General features: G+C 33.8%; 1 protein-coding gene across 1 annotated transcript in view; it reads left to right on the forward strand.

The window, feature by feature from the left end:
- LOC149483232 (transducin beta-like protein 2) overlaps positions 1-16,378 on the forward strand; it is a 96,582-nt gene extending 80,204 nt beyond the window's left edge. The window contains exons 4-6 of the mRNA XM_089702200.1: positions 3,840-4,212; positions 12,532-12,714; positions 14,996-16,378. Of these exons, the coding sequence (XP_089558326.1) occupies positions 3,840-4,212; positions 12,532-12,714; positions 14,996-15,231 (792 nt within the window). The 3' untranslated portion in view covers positions 15,232-16,378. The remainder of the gene's footprint in view (positions 1-3,839; positions 4,213-12,531; positions 12,715-14,995) is intronic.
- The last annotated feature ends 650 nt before the right edge of the window (positions 16,379-17,028 follow it).

A 17,028-nucleotide genomic window follows, 5' to 3' on the forward strand; every position in this document is an offset into this window, starting at 1 on the left:
TGTGTTGTTGGCATTCGTTGGACGTCATCGACGGGTCGTGGTCGGTCGACTGTCAAAGCGAAGTAGGTAGTGATAAGATATTGTTATCAATGCGTTTGTATTTATTTATAGAGGATGCGTATCGATTGAGCGTTTTCTAGCGTTCTCTTCTACTGATAAACTTTAAATTTATCGGTATCATGAATTAAATGGTAAATTGGATCAAATTTATTTCATCAATTTTTCAAGGGTTCCAAGATTAAATAATAAATACCTAAAATTTTGATCCAAACATAATAATATATTTATTTACTTTATTTTTTCACTACAAATTTTATAGAAATAATTTATCATCCAGGTCCAAAATATTTGTTCACTCGTTTCAACCCTGCAGAGTTTAAAACATCCAGAGCACCCAATAAAGTTTTCGCCTCGAATTACTTACATCAAATTATGTTTTATTGTTCTTACGTAAATCAATAATTACATACTGTTATCTTTTCGTTGTATTTTCTCCTTCCGCGAACCACTGATCCCCATGAGGCCGTTACACCAGTTGCGGATATCTACATAAATACTTATACATATTGTTATCAGCAAGGTTTAGGATGTGCCGTTATCGCAGAGACAAAGAAACCGTTCCGTCCTTTTATGTGACGAAATCTCTTCCGACATTCTTTGCTTGTTAACTAACTTTAAAAATGTATTTTTTACTCTATTTTTTGCGTAAAATGTAGCATAAAATTATTTCCTAACAATTTCAAGGAAAGGAGGAGCAAAATAATAACTTCTAACTTAACTTTTACTATTACGTTATAGCTAATTACTTTATTAAGTAACTCAACTCTACTATGTGTTTTTATAAATTTTATATTCTAATATTTCCGACCAACAGCAATTTGAAGAATAAGCTCAACCCTAATTTTAACAATACCCAAAACTCCTCTTTTGTTGTAATTCAAAATTCATGATGTTAACGATGACAGATTGTAAATTCAAATCCAACACCATCAGTAAAAATGAACCAATCAGAATTCTCCAAGTACAGTACGTACAGTTAATTTTTGGAAATAAATTCAGTCGTCAAGACGTCAAGCCATTGTGGCCCTTATCGGTGACCTTCTGCAGAACAATGGCATGTATCTACCGTGCATTGTGCGCACACGCAGCCTCGTATTATTTTTAGCCACAGGAAGGTTCGACGGTTTCCTCGACGTCTGCATAAAACATTGTTTTTATTTGAATTCATTTTTGTTGATTATTCAGGATTTAAATAGGCGTTTGTTGCTAGGTAACTTTAATGAATTCATAGTTTTTTGTACTGTGGATCTAGTATAAAGATAAGCCGTGTGTTGATATTTATAATACCCTTATCAAAGTTGCTAATGAATGCTAATGCTAATGTATGTCAAGTTATTGTTTTAGAGTGTGCATTTTGTGTCAGTAGGCCAGAAGTAATAATGATATTAAAATGACGACGGATTATTAGATAATGTTCATAGTATATTGTGTATTTAAGGTAACAGAGGAATGACTTATTTGAGATAGTTCTTTTTAAATGCTACTAGATGCTGATTCAAGATGCTTAATTTAAATAAATCATGATAAACCATTTATTATGTTATACCGTATGAATTTTAGAGAACAAAATTGTATAAATATGATTTTACTACGCTATGTATAATGTCATTAAATGAAATTGCATTGACGTTGAAGCCTATTACTTTAGCATGCCTCTGTCTATTATTTTATGGCTATGCACTTAACGTTCAGGTACACAAGATTTAATTGTCTCTTCATGATATTGTCATAAATATAAACAGTTTTGCAACATTCACAGACACTAGGCACTAAAAACAAAAGTACCTGTAGTGTTTGGAGCGTGACGTCTATAAAATGCAAAGCTCTATGGAGGAGTGAAGGAAATTATGTGGAAAATGTAGGTTCTATGTTTAAAAGCTCGATGTGATCCATCATGGCACCTACGTGTAACGTACGCCTGAATAAATAACTGGGTTTTTACATCGTTTTCATGTACGGTATTTCAGGTGATACGTACTGACGTTATTCATATGCTAAAGTTCAATCTAAAAATACAATAAAGGTGAAAATTATTTACGAAAAGCCATAAATATAGTAGAATAGAATATGATTGTGTCGGGCTTCCTTCCATATTAAATGTCGCTTTCATTGAGAATACATAACTGAAATTCAATAGTATTTTTTTTTATTGTTATTGAATTGATCCTCATTACGTCGATCGCCGACTCATCACCAGTGCATGTATATTCCTTTGAACTGTCTAGTCGCATGACCTCATTATAGAGATATTCAATAGCGAGTATTATCATCTCAATCCACAATTTATCGTTCAAAAAGTGCAAAAGGATCAACATTCGTTATCTCGTATGTACCTGCCTTCGTCTCGATGCAGTCGGCACATTCGGTCTGCGCACGAGTTGTTTGTGTCAGAGTGCGTTACCCTCATCTGGGAGGCTAATCTCAAACGCTACGTCATGTTTACGTTTTGTGTGTTTGTGATCACTCGATATGCGTATTTATTTTTATTCGCGCGAACTTATCTTGCGATGTATGTGTAGTAAGTCTTTCTGTAGAGAGTACTGGTGTAATAGTTGCCTTAAATTTTTCGTATAAATTCGTAGTTTAAATTTCATCCTTAGTGTAACTTTAGGTTGATATTGGTCCAATACTAACTGACCCCATTCCGAATAACAAATCTGGTTATTTGGCTGTAACATACACAGATTTGCGTAATATTTGTACAGATTAAGCTGTAGATAAACATGATAATATCGTTGATAATATTGTGTTGTGGTGAGGTTTCAGCCGTTGCGAAGGCAATAAAATTCAGGGCGAACCGGTCTCAGCGACTAAGGATTAAAAATATTTATCAGTAATTTTCAATTATTACACATCTCACGCACACATGCATCTGAATGAGTGTATCGTTAAACATTTATTTTTCTTTAAATCTATTTTTGGGTACTTTATTAATAATAAAAGTATTTACCAGGCCAACACTCGGGCTGGGATCTTATGCATGTCGGGTCTCTGACCTAGCTATACGAAATAAATGCCAATTGATACATCTTGACTTGAATTATGCAAATGGAAATTTAAAATCGATTTTAAAGAAGTTCTTGTTTTCAAAAGTTTGATAGCCTCGATCGGCTTGTTATTAAAAATATACAAAATGAAGCAAACATTGAGTCATGCCGACAAAAGCTACGTATGAATATCGTTACAAATTGGACGCAAATCACACGCAAAATTCAAGGTTGCATGACATTCATAAACGTAAACATAATAGTAAAGATAATTATCAGCTATTATACACTCGCGTGACTTACAAATATAAGATGATGTTAATGAAGGGCAAGTTTTATTTTATTTGCACCGTTTAAAGTGGAACATTTTATTTTATTTTTCTCTTTTTATTGGAACAGATTTTGTAAACAGGATGTATTAATTTATCTTATGTTTCTACATATCCTTTAATGTGTACTTTCGTTTATCATGTTTCGATTGCTCATAGTTATGTAAGATAGATAATTTGGGGGAAAATATTAAGTCTTTTTTGCTATATTTCAAGGTCATCTTGAATATCTTGAAATATATAACAAAACAAACGTAAATGCATATCTATAATTATGTTCTACGTTACTAATAATTTATGAATAAATAACATATTAAAGGATAACGATTGTTGCCATTATTTTAAATAAGTAAAAGGCATTACTATAGTTGATGGGTAACATAACAATGCTACAGATAAAATTATACTTTAAATCATATTTCACATCTATACCGTTTAATAGAGATCTCAAATATCTTTTCAGGTCCACAATGAAGAAGTCGTTGGCTTCGGGATATCGAGCAACGGCAAATTCATGATGTCCTGCTCCAGTAAAACGGACATGGTCCTATACGACCTTAAGGGGCAGATCCTCGAGCGCTTGGACACATATCTCATGAACACGCACATGGCGAAGATATCTCCATGCGGTCGTTTTGTAGTTGCCACGGGATTCTCTCCCGATGTTAAAGTCATGGAGGTCGTTTTCTCGAAGAGCGGCGAGTTCAAGCATGTGGTCAAAGCGTTCGAGCTGACGGGCCACAGTTCGGGAGTGTATGATGTCGCCTTTACTCCGGATACTTCGCACATTGCTACCATTTCGAAGGACGGCACGTGGAAGCTGTACCACACGAGCAGTGAGTATCTGTAGTATAATCGTATGCAATAAGTGGACTGCTAATTGCGCAGTTAAATAAATAAATAAAATAAATATTTCAGGACAGTTTTCACACACGGCACAATCTGATCTCATACTAAGCTTTCGCTTGTGTTATGGAAACCAGATGGCTGATAAACATACATATATAATTTTAAATTAATACTTATATAGATAATTAACACCCAGACACAGAGCAAACATCTATGTTCATCACACAAATATTTGCCCCGGGTGGGAATCGAACCCACAACCTCTGGCTTGGAAGGCAGGGCCACTACCAACCAAGCCAACCGGTCAGTCAATATGTAATCAGTCAATGCGCTCGTCTCGCGAAACGTGATGGCGTATGGACGTATTATGGTCTTGGGAAGACGTATTATGGTCTTGGGAAGACGTATTATGGTCTTGGGAAATGTGTATATTATGGTCATGGTAATAAGTCGTGTATTGCTATGGGATTTTTATGGGATATGCTCTCATTGAAATACCACGTGATAGTCGGTAATTGTTAATTGTTTACGCGTTTCTATGAGTGTTTACAAGGACATAGGTTAAGGATTTAAATTTAGAAAGTCTCTGTGACTGAGAAATGTTTTATACGTGAACTAGCAATCTGACCCGGCATCGCCCATAGTACATATGTATATAGCCTACAGCACTTAAGAATCTCGCAATTCAAGGATGAAATAATTTTTGATATCGGTCCAGTACTTCTTTCTTTCTAGTTCCTGTGATTGGCGCGTTCAAACAAACATTCCAGCGTTATATAATTACTATAGATATCCAATATAAGCGATGTTATCACGATAAGCTTCCATGATACCTATATTTATTATCATTGAAAGCACGTGTCGTTAATTACGAAGCTCATAGAAGGACATATAGAGCGGGCTCCAAGGAGATGTTCGTTTGCATAAATAGCGGACCTAAATCTGACTTCTGATATATATTGTATAGATCCCAGACATCCTATAGACAGATGTTGCCAACCAGTTTTGTGGTCCCCCTCCCCGCACCCCGGTAATTAAATATGGCATACAAAGAAAAAAATAAACATTTCCAAAACATGCCGCGTGGGGTATCAAATGAAAGAGCTTATTGAGTAGATCACGAATATATAGCATACTATAACATTTCTTACACTTTCTCTAAGATTTTTTAGAAAATTTACGAAAATGCTCCATTTTTGAGTTAACTTTAAACCACTAAAGATTGAAAACTCATGAATATATTTTTTAAATTATTATTCTAAATAATTAACAATAGTCCATTGTTTACGATTCAATAGTTCGTACAGTGAAATAGTTGCATGGGGGAGTGGGGGGAGCATTCAAAGATGGCGAGTATATTTTCAAGTTTATGCCAGAAATAAAGGCCTAATACAAAAATATCGGTGTCAGGGCTTAGAATAATTATCTCTGCACTGTCTTTGTGTTTGACTGAATGAAAAATATGGCAGAAAATTCTTGAATCAGCCTCTGTGTGATTAGATTTGGCATAAACTTGAAAATATACTCGCCATCTTTGGATGCTCCCCCCACTCCCCCATGCAACTATTTCACTGTACGAACTATTGAATCGTAAACAATGGACTATTGTTAATTATTTAAAATAATAATTTAAAAAATATATTCATGAGTTTTCAATCTATAGTGGTTTAAAGTTAACTCAAAAATGGACCATTTTCGTAAATTTTCTAAAAAATCTTAGAGAAAGTGTAAGAAATGTTATAGTATGCTATATATTCGTGATCTACTCAATAAGCTCTTTCATTTGATACCCCACGCGGCATGTTTTGGAAATGTTTATTTTTTTCTTTGTATGCCATATTTAATTACCGGGGTGCGGGGAGGGGGACCACAAAACTGGTTGGCAACATCTGTCTATAGGATGTCTGGGATCTATACAATATATATCAGAAGTCAGATTTAGGTCCGCTATTTATGCAAACGAACATCTCCTTGGAGCCTGCTCTAATACGCTTTATTGATTTCTCATACAATTTATATAACTTTAGTTCTAAAGTTGAAATGGCTACAAGTGAATTGTAATGGTATGTAAGGGCACGCGCTATGATCCCTGTTGACCTTTGATTTATAAGTCTTGCAATCGAACTAACGAACGAGCAGACAAGCAGAATTCATGGGAATTTGTTGATTTATGAAGTATGTATATTTGTTATGAAACCTATACTAGATAAGGATAAATGTATACTAGTATTATAAAGCTAAAGAGTTTGTTTGCTTGAACGCGCTAATCTCAGGAAATACTCGTCCGATTTTAATTTTTTTTTTCAGTTTCAGACAGTCCATAATATGTATCATCACGCTAAAACCAATAGGAGCGGAGCAATGCGAGTCACAGTTAGCTTTATTATTAAACAATTTTTTTGGGGCAGGATATAGAGTAGATATTATTTCTCTAGAATAGAAACCACGAAGGTATTGTATAGGGATTTAAAAATAAGTATAAATGGGGAAATCATAGGCGCGGACGGAAAGTAATATAGTTAAGGAATGTAATAGAGGAAAAAAACGATTGATAGGAAATCGACTTGATTATTGTGAAAGAAATTCTTCCATATAAATAAGAATATTAATACTACTTTTTATATAAAGAGCTCCTTTTATATATAAATTGAATAGAACCAACAGAGTGAAAAATGATTTGAGTTTCATAAAGCCGTACAAGTAATTCTTATTTTTTAATCTTATATATAAAATTCTCGTGTCACAATGTTAGTCTGCATACTACTCCGAAACGGGTGGACCGATTCTCATGAAATTTTCTGTGCATATCGGGTAAGTCTGAGAATCGGCCAACATCTATTTTTCATATGTACCACGGGCGAAGCCGGGGCGGACCGCTAGTTTTAATATAAATTTTAGTATGTTGATGTATTTATTAATATTGTAGGTTACGAAAAAAAACGGAAGTTGCTATTAAAATTTTAGAAATCAATTTTGTGATTAAAAACGAACTTGCTTTTATTTTTATGACCTATTTACGAAAATACTGAGACAGAGAATTTCGCAAGTTTTACCATTGAAACGGATATGAAAATTATTATTTTTTATATTATACATTTTAAATATGTAATATGTATTTGGGTTAACGGTTAAGAGTTTAAATCTTAAGATGCAACACATATCTTTGTTGCGTCATCCTTATTATGAAAATAATTAAAAGAAAACAAAACGATAAAAATTATGTAATTCTTTAAGATGTAGGGTAATTGTTTTGCAGCGTTTTCTTTTTAACAAAAAAAATAGTGTTTGTTTCAAAAATAGACATACAAATGTAGATATTATTATGTAAAGATATTTGTCATGTAGCAGTTAAATTGAATAAGTGAGTAAAGCCTATAAGTACGTAGTGAAAATAGACATTGAGTATATTGTCACAGATAATACAAAAAACTTGCAGTTGCAATAGTAAAAGATTGCAGATAATGTAATATAAAAATTTATTGTTTACCAAGAGAATACATATTTTTTTAAACTTTGAAGTGAAATTTTACATAATCTTTAGCTTTTTTAAATTATTGTATCAAATTTTCCATTCACAATATAACGAAGCAGATGTAAATGCGTATATTTCCTAATGCTCTATGGATATAAACAAAAACATTCGCGAATATTAAATAAAAAACGGAAGTGAGATATCAAGAGGTTTTGACCCTTTAAAAAGTGATGAAACATCTATAATTATTACAATTTTTCCTACCTATGATAATTATTTATATACGCGTTTATATAGGTAACTACTGTGCCCCGCGGTTTTACCCGCATTGCTCCGCTCCCGTTGGTCTTAGCGTGATGATAATATATAGGTAGCCCATACCTATAGCCTTCCTCGATAAATGGGCTATCTAACACCGAAATATTTTTTCAAATCGACTGAACATCCTGAGATTAGCGCGTTCAAACAAACAAACTCTTCAGCTTTATAATATTAAGTATATATAATGAGCGTAATTAATAAAGTGTATATAAGGCAAGTGATTATCTATTAAAGGTAATGTTACTGGATACTGGTTGCGTCACATTACGTCATTAGGGCTAGCCCCTAACCTGTTTGGTGTGGGTGTGGTTAACAGGTTGATTTAACCGACTTAGAAAAAGAGCATGTGTAATAAAATATGTAAAATGTCAATGTATAGACTACTAGCTTTCCGCCCGCGGCTTGTAAGAAAAGAAAAGAAATACCCGAATTGTCCCGTTCCCGTTGGATTTCCGAGATAAAACCTATCCTATGTGTTAATCCAAGTTACCATCTATATGTGTGCTAAATTTCATTGTAATCGGTTCAGTCGTATTTGCGTGAAAGAGTAACAAACATACACATACACATCCATCCTCAAAAGCTTTCGCATTTATAATATTAGTAGGATATACCTAGGTATGTTTTTGTTGTAATTTAAGATTACGTGTTTTATAAATAGACCCTTTTAAATCTCTGGAAATGGTTTCGTTAGAATAACTGAAACGTTAATGCTTTAAGGGAAATTTAAGGCCGCTGCATACGTGACGGGATTTTTTTTGGACGGGACGTGACGGGAAGTTTTGGAAACATCGTTGCATACAAAATGTATCCAAACACGTATATGTCACGGGAACATCGACGGGCCGGGAACGTGGACGGGAAAAATATCGTCACCGACGATGTTTAGCACGTCCCCATCCCGTCCCACCCCGTGCGTGCCCCGTCCCGCCCGTGATTTCGCTACGTATGCACAGTCGCTCCGTTCGTGCCGGAGAGATAATAGTGACGCCTTCCAACTCCTATCGAAAATGGACGATGAAAAACTGATCGAATGTGTACGCTCATATCCAGCTTTGTATAATTTAGCGAACCCACAATATTTAGATACAAAATATAAAAATTATTTATGGTGTAAAGTTGCTGTGGAATTATCATTCAGTGAAAACGGTTAGTGTTATTTTAATGAATATATTGTGGTATTCCTAACTATAGTCCTTTTCACCTATGATGATTCCTGTGACACTTCATCGTGTTCTGAATTACGTATTTTATGTTTAAAATGCCAAAATAATTTTATTTACAGAATGTAGATTACAAAGATGTTAGGCAGGTACATATTACATAGACTCTTAAACATTCTGGCTCGTAATTGAGCATGCAAATATATTGTAAATTACATACAATAAATAATTACAAAAACCATTACAAAATTATAGCAGCTATTATAAATTTAAATATTATAAATAATCTTATATATATTATAAATTAAACTATTATAAATCCATCTTTCGTTATTCACAACACTAGCACGTTAGATCCGAATCCCGTCACGGTGCGTATGCGTTTGCACCACGTTCCCGTTGTGAACGAGGCAATCACGTGCGAGGACGACGTCCCGTCCGAGGTATTTTCCCGTCACGTATGCAGCGGCCTAAACATCGTATCAAATTGCAGCTTCCATTAAATAGTTGTTATTTTAAAACATTTAATTAGCTGTGATGACATTAAAAAAAACAAGTATAAAAAAATATAAACATAAGTTATTCAAAATAAGTTCAATAAAAACTATTTTGATCGATAAATTATATTTATTTGTATCAAGAAGAATAAACAAGATCAATACAGACAACAATATAAAGGTGAGGACTTGAGGCGGCAGGTTGTGATTGTAATTGCAATGTTCTTACATTCAACTTTCCCACGGATTCGCATATTAATTAATAAATTAATTATTAATTAAATAAAAAAAAAATACTTAAATGGATCATGTTAAAAATTAAACTATATAGTCAATAAAATGTGTAAAACTAACATGATTAATAAAAAATAAAATAAAATAAAAATTGGCGCCAAAACATTCAACTTTAATGTTATAAATTATAATAATTAAATTTATTTTTCCTACTAATAGCGCAGAACCGGTTAGGTTATAATTTCCATTGACTGCTATCTTTATTTTCATCTCCCTACACACAGCTACACTAAAAACCTATTGGAATATGACCTACGACCCTGACCTACCGTAAATAAATATGCCTAAATAATTATTTTTATATAGTTAGGTACCTACTATATTTATATGCTAGACTCTGCTAGACTTTATCCGGGACAAAATACTCATAAGTTTTACTCCTTCGTCTTTGAATATTATAGCCTTCAACGGAATAAAAATAAGAAAGGTCTAATAGTTTTGCAGTTACAAACAAACAAACAAAAATCTATCAATATAATGCACCTTACGTTGTTTGAATCGATTTAATAGTAATTCACGACCATGACCTACCGTAAAAATAATATAATAACTAATGGTTCGAAATGAAAAGTTCTGTGTTCGATAGTGAAATAGTAATACATAGATGATATGGAAATTATCAGTTATCAGATACAATCTATACTAATCCATACTAATATTATAAATGCGACAGTAACTCTGTCTGTCTGTCTGTTACTCAATCACGCCTAAACTACTGAACCAATTTGCATGAAATTTGGTATGGAGATATTTTGATACCCGAGAAAGGACATAGGCTACCTTTTATTGCGAAATATGTACCACGGGCGAAGCCGGGGCGGAGTCCTAGTATATAAATAAGGTAATTAGGTATTACAGTTAGCCTTTATGCGAAGCATCGTTGAATGATGCAAAGATGAATAAAATTGCTTTTGAAAGCGGGCAGAGTTGCATTAGCTAGTAATTAAATAAATCTATTGACGTGTACTTTTTATTTCATTAGAAACAAACAACATATACCCCGGGGAAAGCCGGGGCAAGAAGCTAGTATAATATAAATTTAAAAGCACTCATATGCACGCAGCGTGGTGCGCGGGCGCAATGGGATGCATAACATCCTTGTTGTGTATCCTTGAGTCCGCTGTTCTATGGAAATCAGCCGGATCTCAACGGTCGTGGATCCGCGATGAATTCGCATTGATTCACTGATGTATTAGTTAACTGAGAAAATTCTTGATGTGATCTCTTGAGTGAAGGAGATGGACAAAGTTAACAATTGGTACAAGTGTGCGAAATTAATATCTTTCTTATAATAATGTTATAGATCGAATTTGAAAAAAAATCGATCACAGGGGCACCATTTTGGGGCGAAGCGGCCGCCTTGAGCTCTCGACCATCCTGGAGATCCCGGGAGCTATTCTTTAAAAAATATAATTAAAAACAAAGAATTTGGATGCTATAAAACTGAAAATAATTTGGAAAATCCAAAAGTGCACGCCTCATAATTTTTTTTAATAAATATTTATTAATTATTATTTTTGTTTATTTAATAACAATTAAACCACATCGAATCAGACCCTGAAAAATGAAAGGGTTCTATTCCTGAGCATACTCAAGCGTAAGAGAAAAAAAAAAGACTCGATTAGTAAAGTATTTCGGTCGCTATCGTGTTAACAAGAAAAAGGATCCGCACATACAGACACACGGACGTCCAAGACAGAACTTTTTTAAACTGTTTTTTAACTAGTTTAAATAACAAAAATGACATCAAAAATATCATGAACGTTAAAAATAGTGTTTTTTCTTAATATGTGTGTGTATGTATTATCTTACAAGTGCAATGTATGATACATAAAGACATTTTAAGTTTGAAAAATCAGATGTTTTGCGCGAAGTGACAGTAGTACCCACCTCAACGCTTCGCTTATGAGGCGTGCAATAACAAACTTCACGCAGTTTGTGCAACAAACAAGGAATTATAATCCATGTTATATCGTTCTGGACATTAATTTTGTAGTTTTCAAGTGATTACGATACAGAATTACCATTTTCTACAGGATATTCCAATCGTTTCTGTTCTATAAATAGTAACTTTCATGTTCAACACATTGTGGAATTAGCAATTACCTACTTGTAATGCATTACTAAGGCGGAAAACCGAAATGAAATATAGGATTTTACTAGTTTTGAGTTTCCTTCATTGATGTTTATGCACTATTTGTAGAAAGTGAAAATCTTAAGTATAGGTACCCTTTCTATATCCGCTCATATTTAATAGATATTGTTTTATGTATTGATTATTCATAGAACTAAAATACGATCGTTTACACCAGTACCAAGCAAAATTAAAAGCAAGATAATATTAATTTTTAAAATTCATTGATCAGCAGAGTTATATACCAATCAGGACAGCCAGGGCTACAGCTTGGCTTTTCCCTTTCTACAAGACTAGTATTTCGAACCATTTTTGTAGCTTTTATGGCGGTCGTTTACGTATACACAGTCCATAGCCAACACCAATTCCAATAGCAACAAAATATAAAAACATGTATGTAACTCCAAATTTTCTAATTCTTCCAGTAAACTACGCGCGTGGCGAGTCGCCCCACGTGCTCGAGACGGGGTTATACCCACCGGCCGCTGTCCCCCGCATAGCGTTGTCGCCCAACGCGGAGGTGCTCGCCGTGGCTTGTGACACTACTGTGTACTTCTACGATACCTACACGGGCAAGCTGTTTGACACGGTGCAGGGGTTGTATAATAGTAAGTATTGGTAGACTTTAGATATAAACTAGCTTTCCGCCCGCGGCTTCACCCGCGTTTTCAAAGAAAAACCCGCATAGTTTCCGTTCCCGTGGGATTTCCGGGATAAAACCTATCCTATGTCCCGGGGTAAAAAGTAGTCTATGTCCTTTCTCGGGTATCAAAATATCTCTATACCAAATTTCATGCAAATTGGTTCAGTAGTTAAGGCGTGATTGAGTAACAGACAGACAGACAGAGTTACTTTCGCATTTATATTATTAGTATGGATTGGTTAAAGGAAATTAGGGACGATAAAGAAAAATTTTGATGGACGGGAATTGACGGTAGTTTGATGGTAGTTTTGGGTAGGTTATTATTGTAGTTGCGCTGTAGATGTGGAAATATAACGTCTGAGAGTTTGTATAAATGTTGATTGCTTTTGTAAGTGTATTGTAGTGTCTTGTGTGACAAGAAAACTACAGCTACTTAAATGACTTCGTTTAAAAAATAAAGTTGCTAACCGGTCGTGGATACTGGCTGATTATGGCCTAAAGCCGCAAGGGTCAAACAGTCAATGCGTATTTTTGATATGCATCAAGATTCCCTGAAGAGGCAAATTTGCCCCAGTATAAAAAATAAATAAATCGAAACAATAATAATAAAAAGCCTCACATTAAACATGTATGTTGTATTGGCATTGTAATGCGTTTGGAATCGATTCAAATGTTGTCATTGTTTGAACAGCGAGTTCCCGGTTCACGCTCGTGACCTGAATTTGTCAATTACGGACCTTCGCGGTGTGCTGACTAGATATTGAGTTTACATTTGTCAATAAAGATATTATCTATAGTTGTTTTCTATAAGGATTTCTAAAAGATTAATGTATCCTACAGAGCACGATATTAGGGCTAATGTACTGTTGATATTAGCACTGACCTATGTGATAGATAAAACTTTGGGTTAGGCTAATTTAGGGCATTCGGGAGACTTCAAAGTTACTGCGAAAAGGATTGTAATGATCTTGATTGTTTGATTTGCCTTATTTTATTTGATTTGATCGCCGTTTAGTATCTGCGTGCTTACTGTGCGTTAGAACGTCCACAAAATAATTATTTCGTAAAGGAAACTAACTCTACCTTTCTCTTATTTTTACAGCAAAAAGAGTACCTTGGTTAGCTTTTGATGCCCGTTGGGCCTTTTAATAATGTTCTACATTATCTAACTACGTAATATATTTTGGTATCGAGGTTATCTGCTGGTGAATTATTAAGCGCGGGTCGATACATAGATCCATTTGAAACAGGGTCACTTAACGGTACACTTATGTTCCAAGTTCCACACGTTTATAAATAACTAGCTGTTCCCCGCGGTTTCATGAGCATTGCTCCGCTCCTGTTGGTCTTAACGTGATGATATATAGCCTATAGCTTTCCTCGATAAATGGTCTATCTAACACCGAAAGACTTTTTCAAATCGGACCAGTAGTTCCTGAGATAAGTGCGTTCAAATAAACAAACAAACTCTTCAGCTTTATAATATTAGTATAGGTTGTATTCTACTTTTAAGGAAATGTAAAATTTGTTTGTACTAGTATCTTATCTGCTGATTTATGGCGAATTTTATTAGTATTATCAGATTTCCACTTTTTGTATTAGTGTGTCATGAGTGCCAATTGATAATGATTACAAATTAAAACTAATAGTGGGTAATCATGTGATTTATAATCGTACCGTTCTATTTTTACCTAAATAATTCATAGCTATTTGTGTAGTATGCAAATTTTGTATCTGTGAATAGTGGATACATTGTATTTATTTGCATAGCTTAATGGAAATTTATATTAAAAGAAATTCAATATTTTCTTCATTACTTCTTTATTTAAAGTTTCATAGGACTAAATGCAATCTATAAATAAGGCGTCAGCACAGTAAGGCACACAGGAGATCGCTAGTTCGAATTCCACATAATGATCGAATTTCTTCTGTTATTAAAATTATCACATACACCTTTATTATTTTAGAAATGTTAATTTATTATTTTATAAAAATATTACCAAAAAATGCATTATCTCTATATAATATCCGCCCGCGGCTTCGCCCGCGTTTTTAGAGAAAACCCCGCATAGTTCCCTTTTCCGTGGGATTTCCGGGATAATACCTATCCTATCTCTCAAGTTGGATCGAACTGCACATGGTGTGCGAATTTTATTATAATCGGTTAAATGGTTTAGGAGTCCATTGAGGACAAACATTTTGACACGAGATTTTTATATTATTAAGATTATATTATTTTCTTTCAGGTCCAATAAACTACATAATTTTCGACGCGTCAGGTAAGTATCTCTTTGTGTGCGGCGAGCACATAGTGCGTATACTTCACAACGTATGCGGGTACTCCACTACTATAGCCACGTGTACGCGGCTCTTGGGAGCCAAACAGACGTCCGCTACCATCGAGCGCTTGAACAAGACTATAGTCGAGTGTAAGGACATGCTGAATATGTTTAACAAATTGAAAAAAGCAGTAAATCAGTGAAGATAGTTGAGGAGGTTGACTTTATAAATAACTTTGAAGTGAAATTTCTTTAGGTGCGTTGAGAGTAAATTTTCAAGATCGTCACGTCATGGATTTTATGCGATGCGATTTTGGTATCTTTAAATCTTGCCAAAGAAGTTTCACTTCTGACACGTGTGCTCGGTACACGCGCTCGTTTTTATCCATACTGTCGCCCGCGTAGTCATAATGAAATTTTTCACTGCGCTAAAAATCCTTTGTCACTCTCTTATCTCTACTGTCTATACTCTATAGTCTATACCATTATAAAATCATTGAAATGTAACGTGAAAGCAAGACAAACAAACAAACGCGCACTTATAATATTGGTAAATATGAGATACGAGTTTAAAGTAGCACCATATAACTTCTTACATGTAAATTGGATGTTGTGACCAGATTGTATTAATTTGGTCGTAATTATATGAATCAATATGTTGAAAGTTCTCACATATGATTTAAAACCTTACTATTTGAAAAGGCTATTTTATAGTCATATATGTATAGTTCAAATGTGTAAGACTATATGTACACTGTGTTTGCATTTATCACCCCTGAATTAATTATAATATGGAAATTCAAGGTTATTATGAGTCTTAAATAAGTAAGTAAATAAAGTATTAATCACAACAATGTGTGTGTGAATTTGTAATTGAAAATCTGAGTCAATTTGTAAACATATTGTTTAACGGAATTTTTTCCCTTATCTAAAGTATTTTTTATTGACTGAATCGTATCTATCAGGTAACAAAAAAAATCATTTTCACCTATATGTTGATCATGGATGTAAAAATAAACAATTATAATCACTGCATTTATATTTCAAAATTTGCATTTATTTTATGTTTTATAATTATTTTAGAGTAAATTTTAGTACCGAAAATGTATTTTTGATGAATTCCTAATGATAGATTTGTAAGACTACGTAGTTGTGTCATAAGAATTATTATGTATAAAAACGGATAAACATGTGTACTACATAGTTATTAATATAATATAAGTATGTTTATGTTATATGAGGTAAAATAGAAGTGGGACCTAAATTTTAAATGTAGTACATTTAAATATACTTTTGAATGTTTTATCCCGTCCCGTTCATGAAATGAGTCTGAAATTTTATGTTTGTCAATTTGAAAAGAAAACTGAAAATATTATACCAGTGCTATACATACTAGCTTTTTCGTGTTATTATTTAACATCTTGTTTAGTTTTTAATGTAAAAAAAAATATTTTTTTAATTTTCGAATTTAAGCATTGTTCCTTTGTAGTTAGGGGCCGTTCATAAAATACGTCACACTAAAATTAACGCTTTTTGACCCCCTCCCCCCCGGTTGTCACGCTGTGTCACACTTTCTGTGACCCCCCCTGGAAATATTTTGTCACAAAAACTAAGACCCCTAATTTTGATTGATAATACACAAATTTTGATATTAGAAAATATTTTTTTTTATTTTAGTAATAAAATTTCAATATAAGCGCTCATGTTGAAAAAAATAAATATATCAATTTATAATTTATTGTAATAAATATATATATATATACATTTAAATATCTGTATATTTACTAATACGAAATAAATGACTTCTATCATTACAAAATTGAAAAAAAAGTCGAGAGAACGGATACTCAGTAAAAATTACGTCGAACGTCACGCTGCCGTAGACCCCCTGTCCCCCCTTGTCACATCTTGTCACACTCACGAAAACCCCTCCCCCCCCTGTATGCGAACGTATTTTATGAACGGCCCCTTATTGCATTTTTAAGTTTAAGCTCATTATC

Source organism: Colias philodice, chromosome 13, assembly GCF_061535455.1.
Source record: "Colias philodice isolate Cphi_HAF_F1 chromosome 13, ilColPhil1 Martin Lab GWU primary, whole genome shotgun sequence".
Taxonomy (NCBI): domain Eukaryota; kingdom Metazoa; phylum Arthropoda; class Insecta; order Lepidoptera; family Pieridae; genus Colias; species Colias philodice.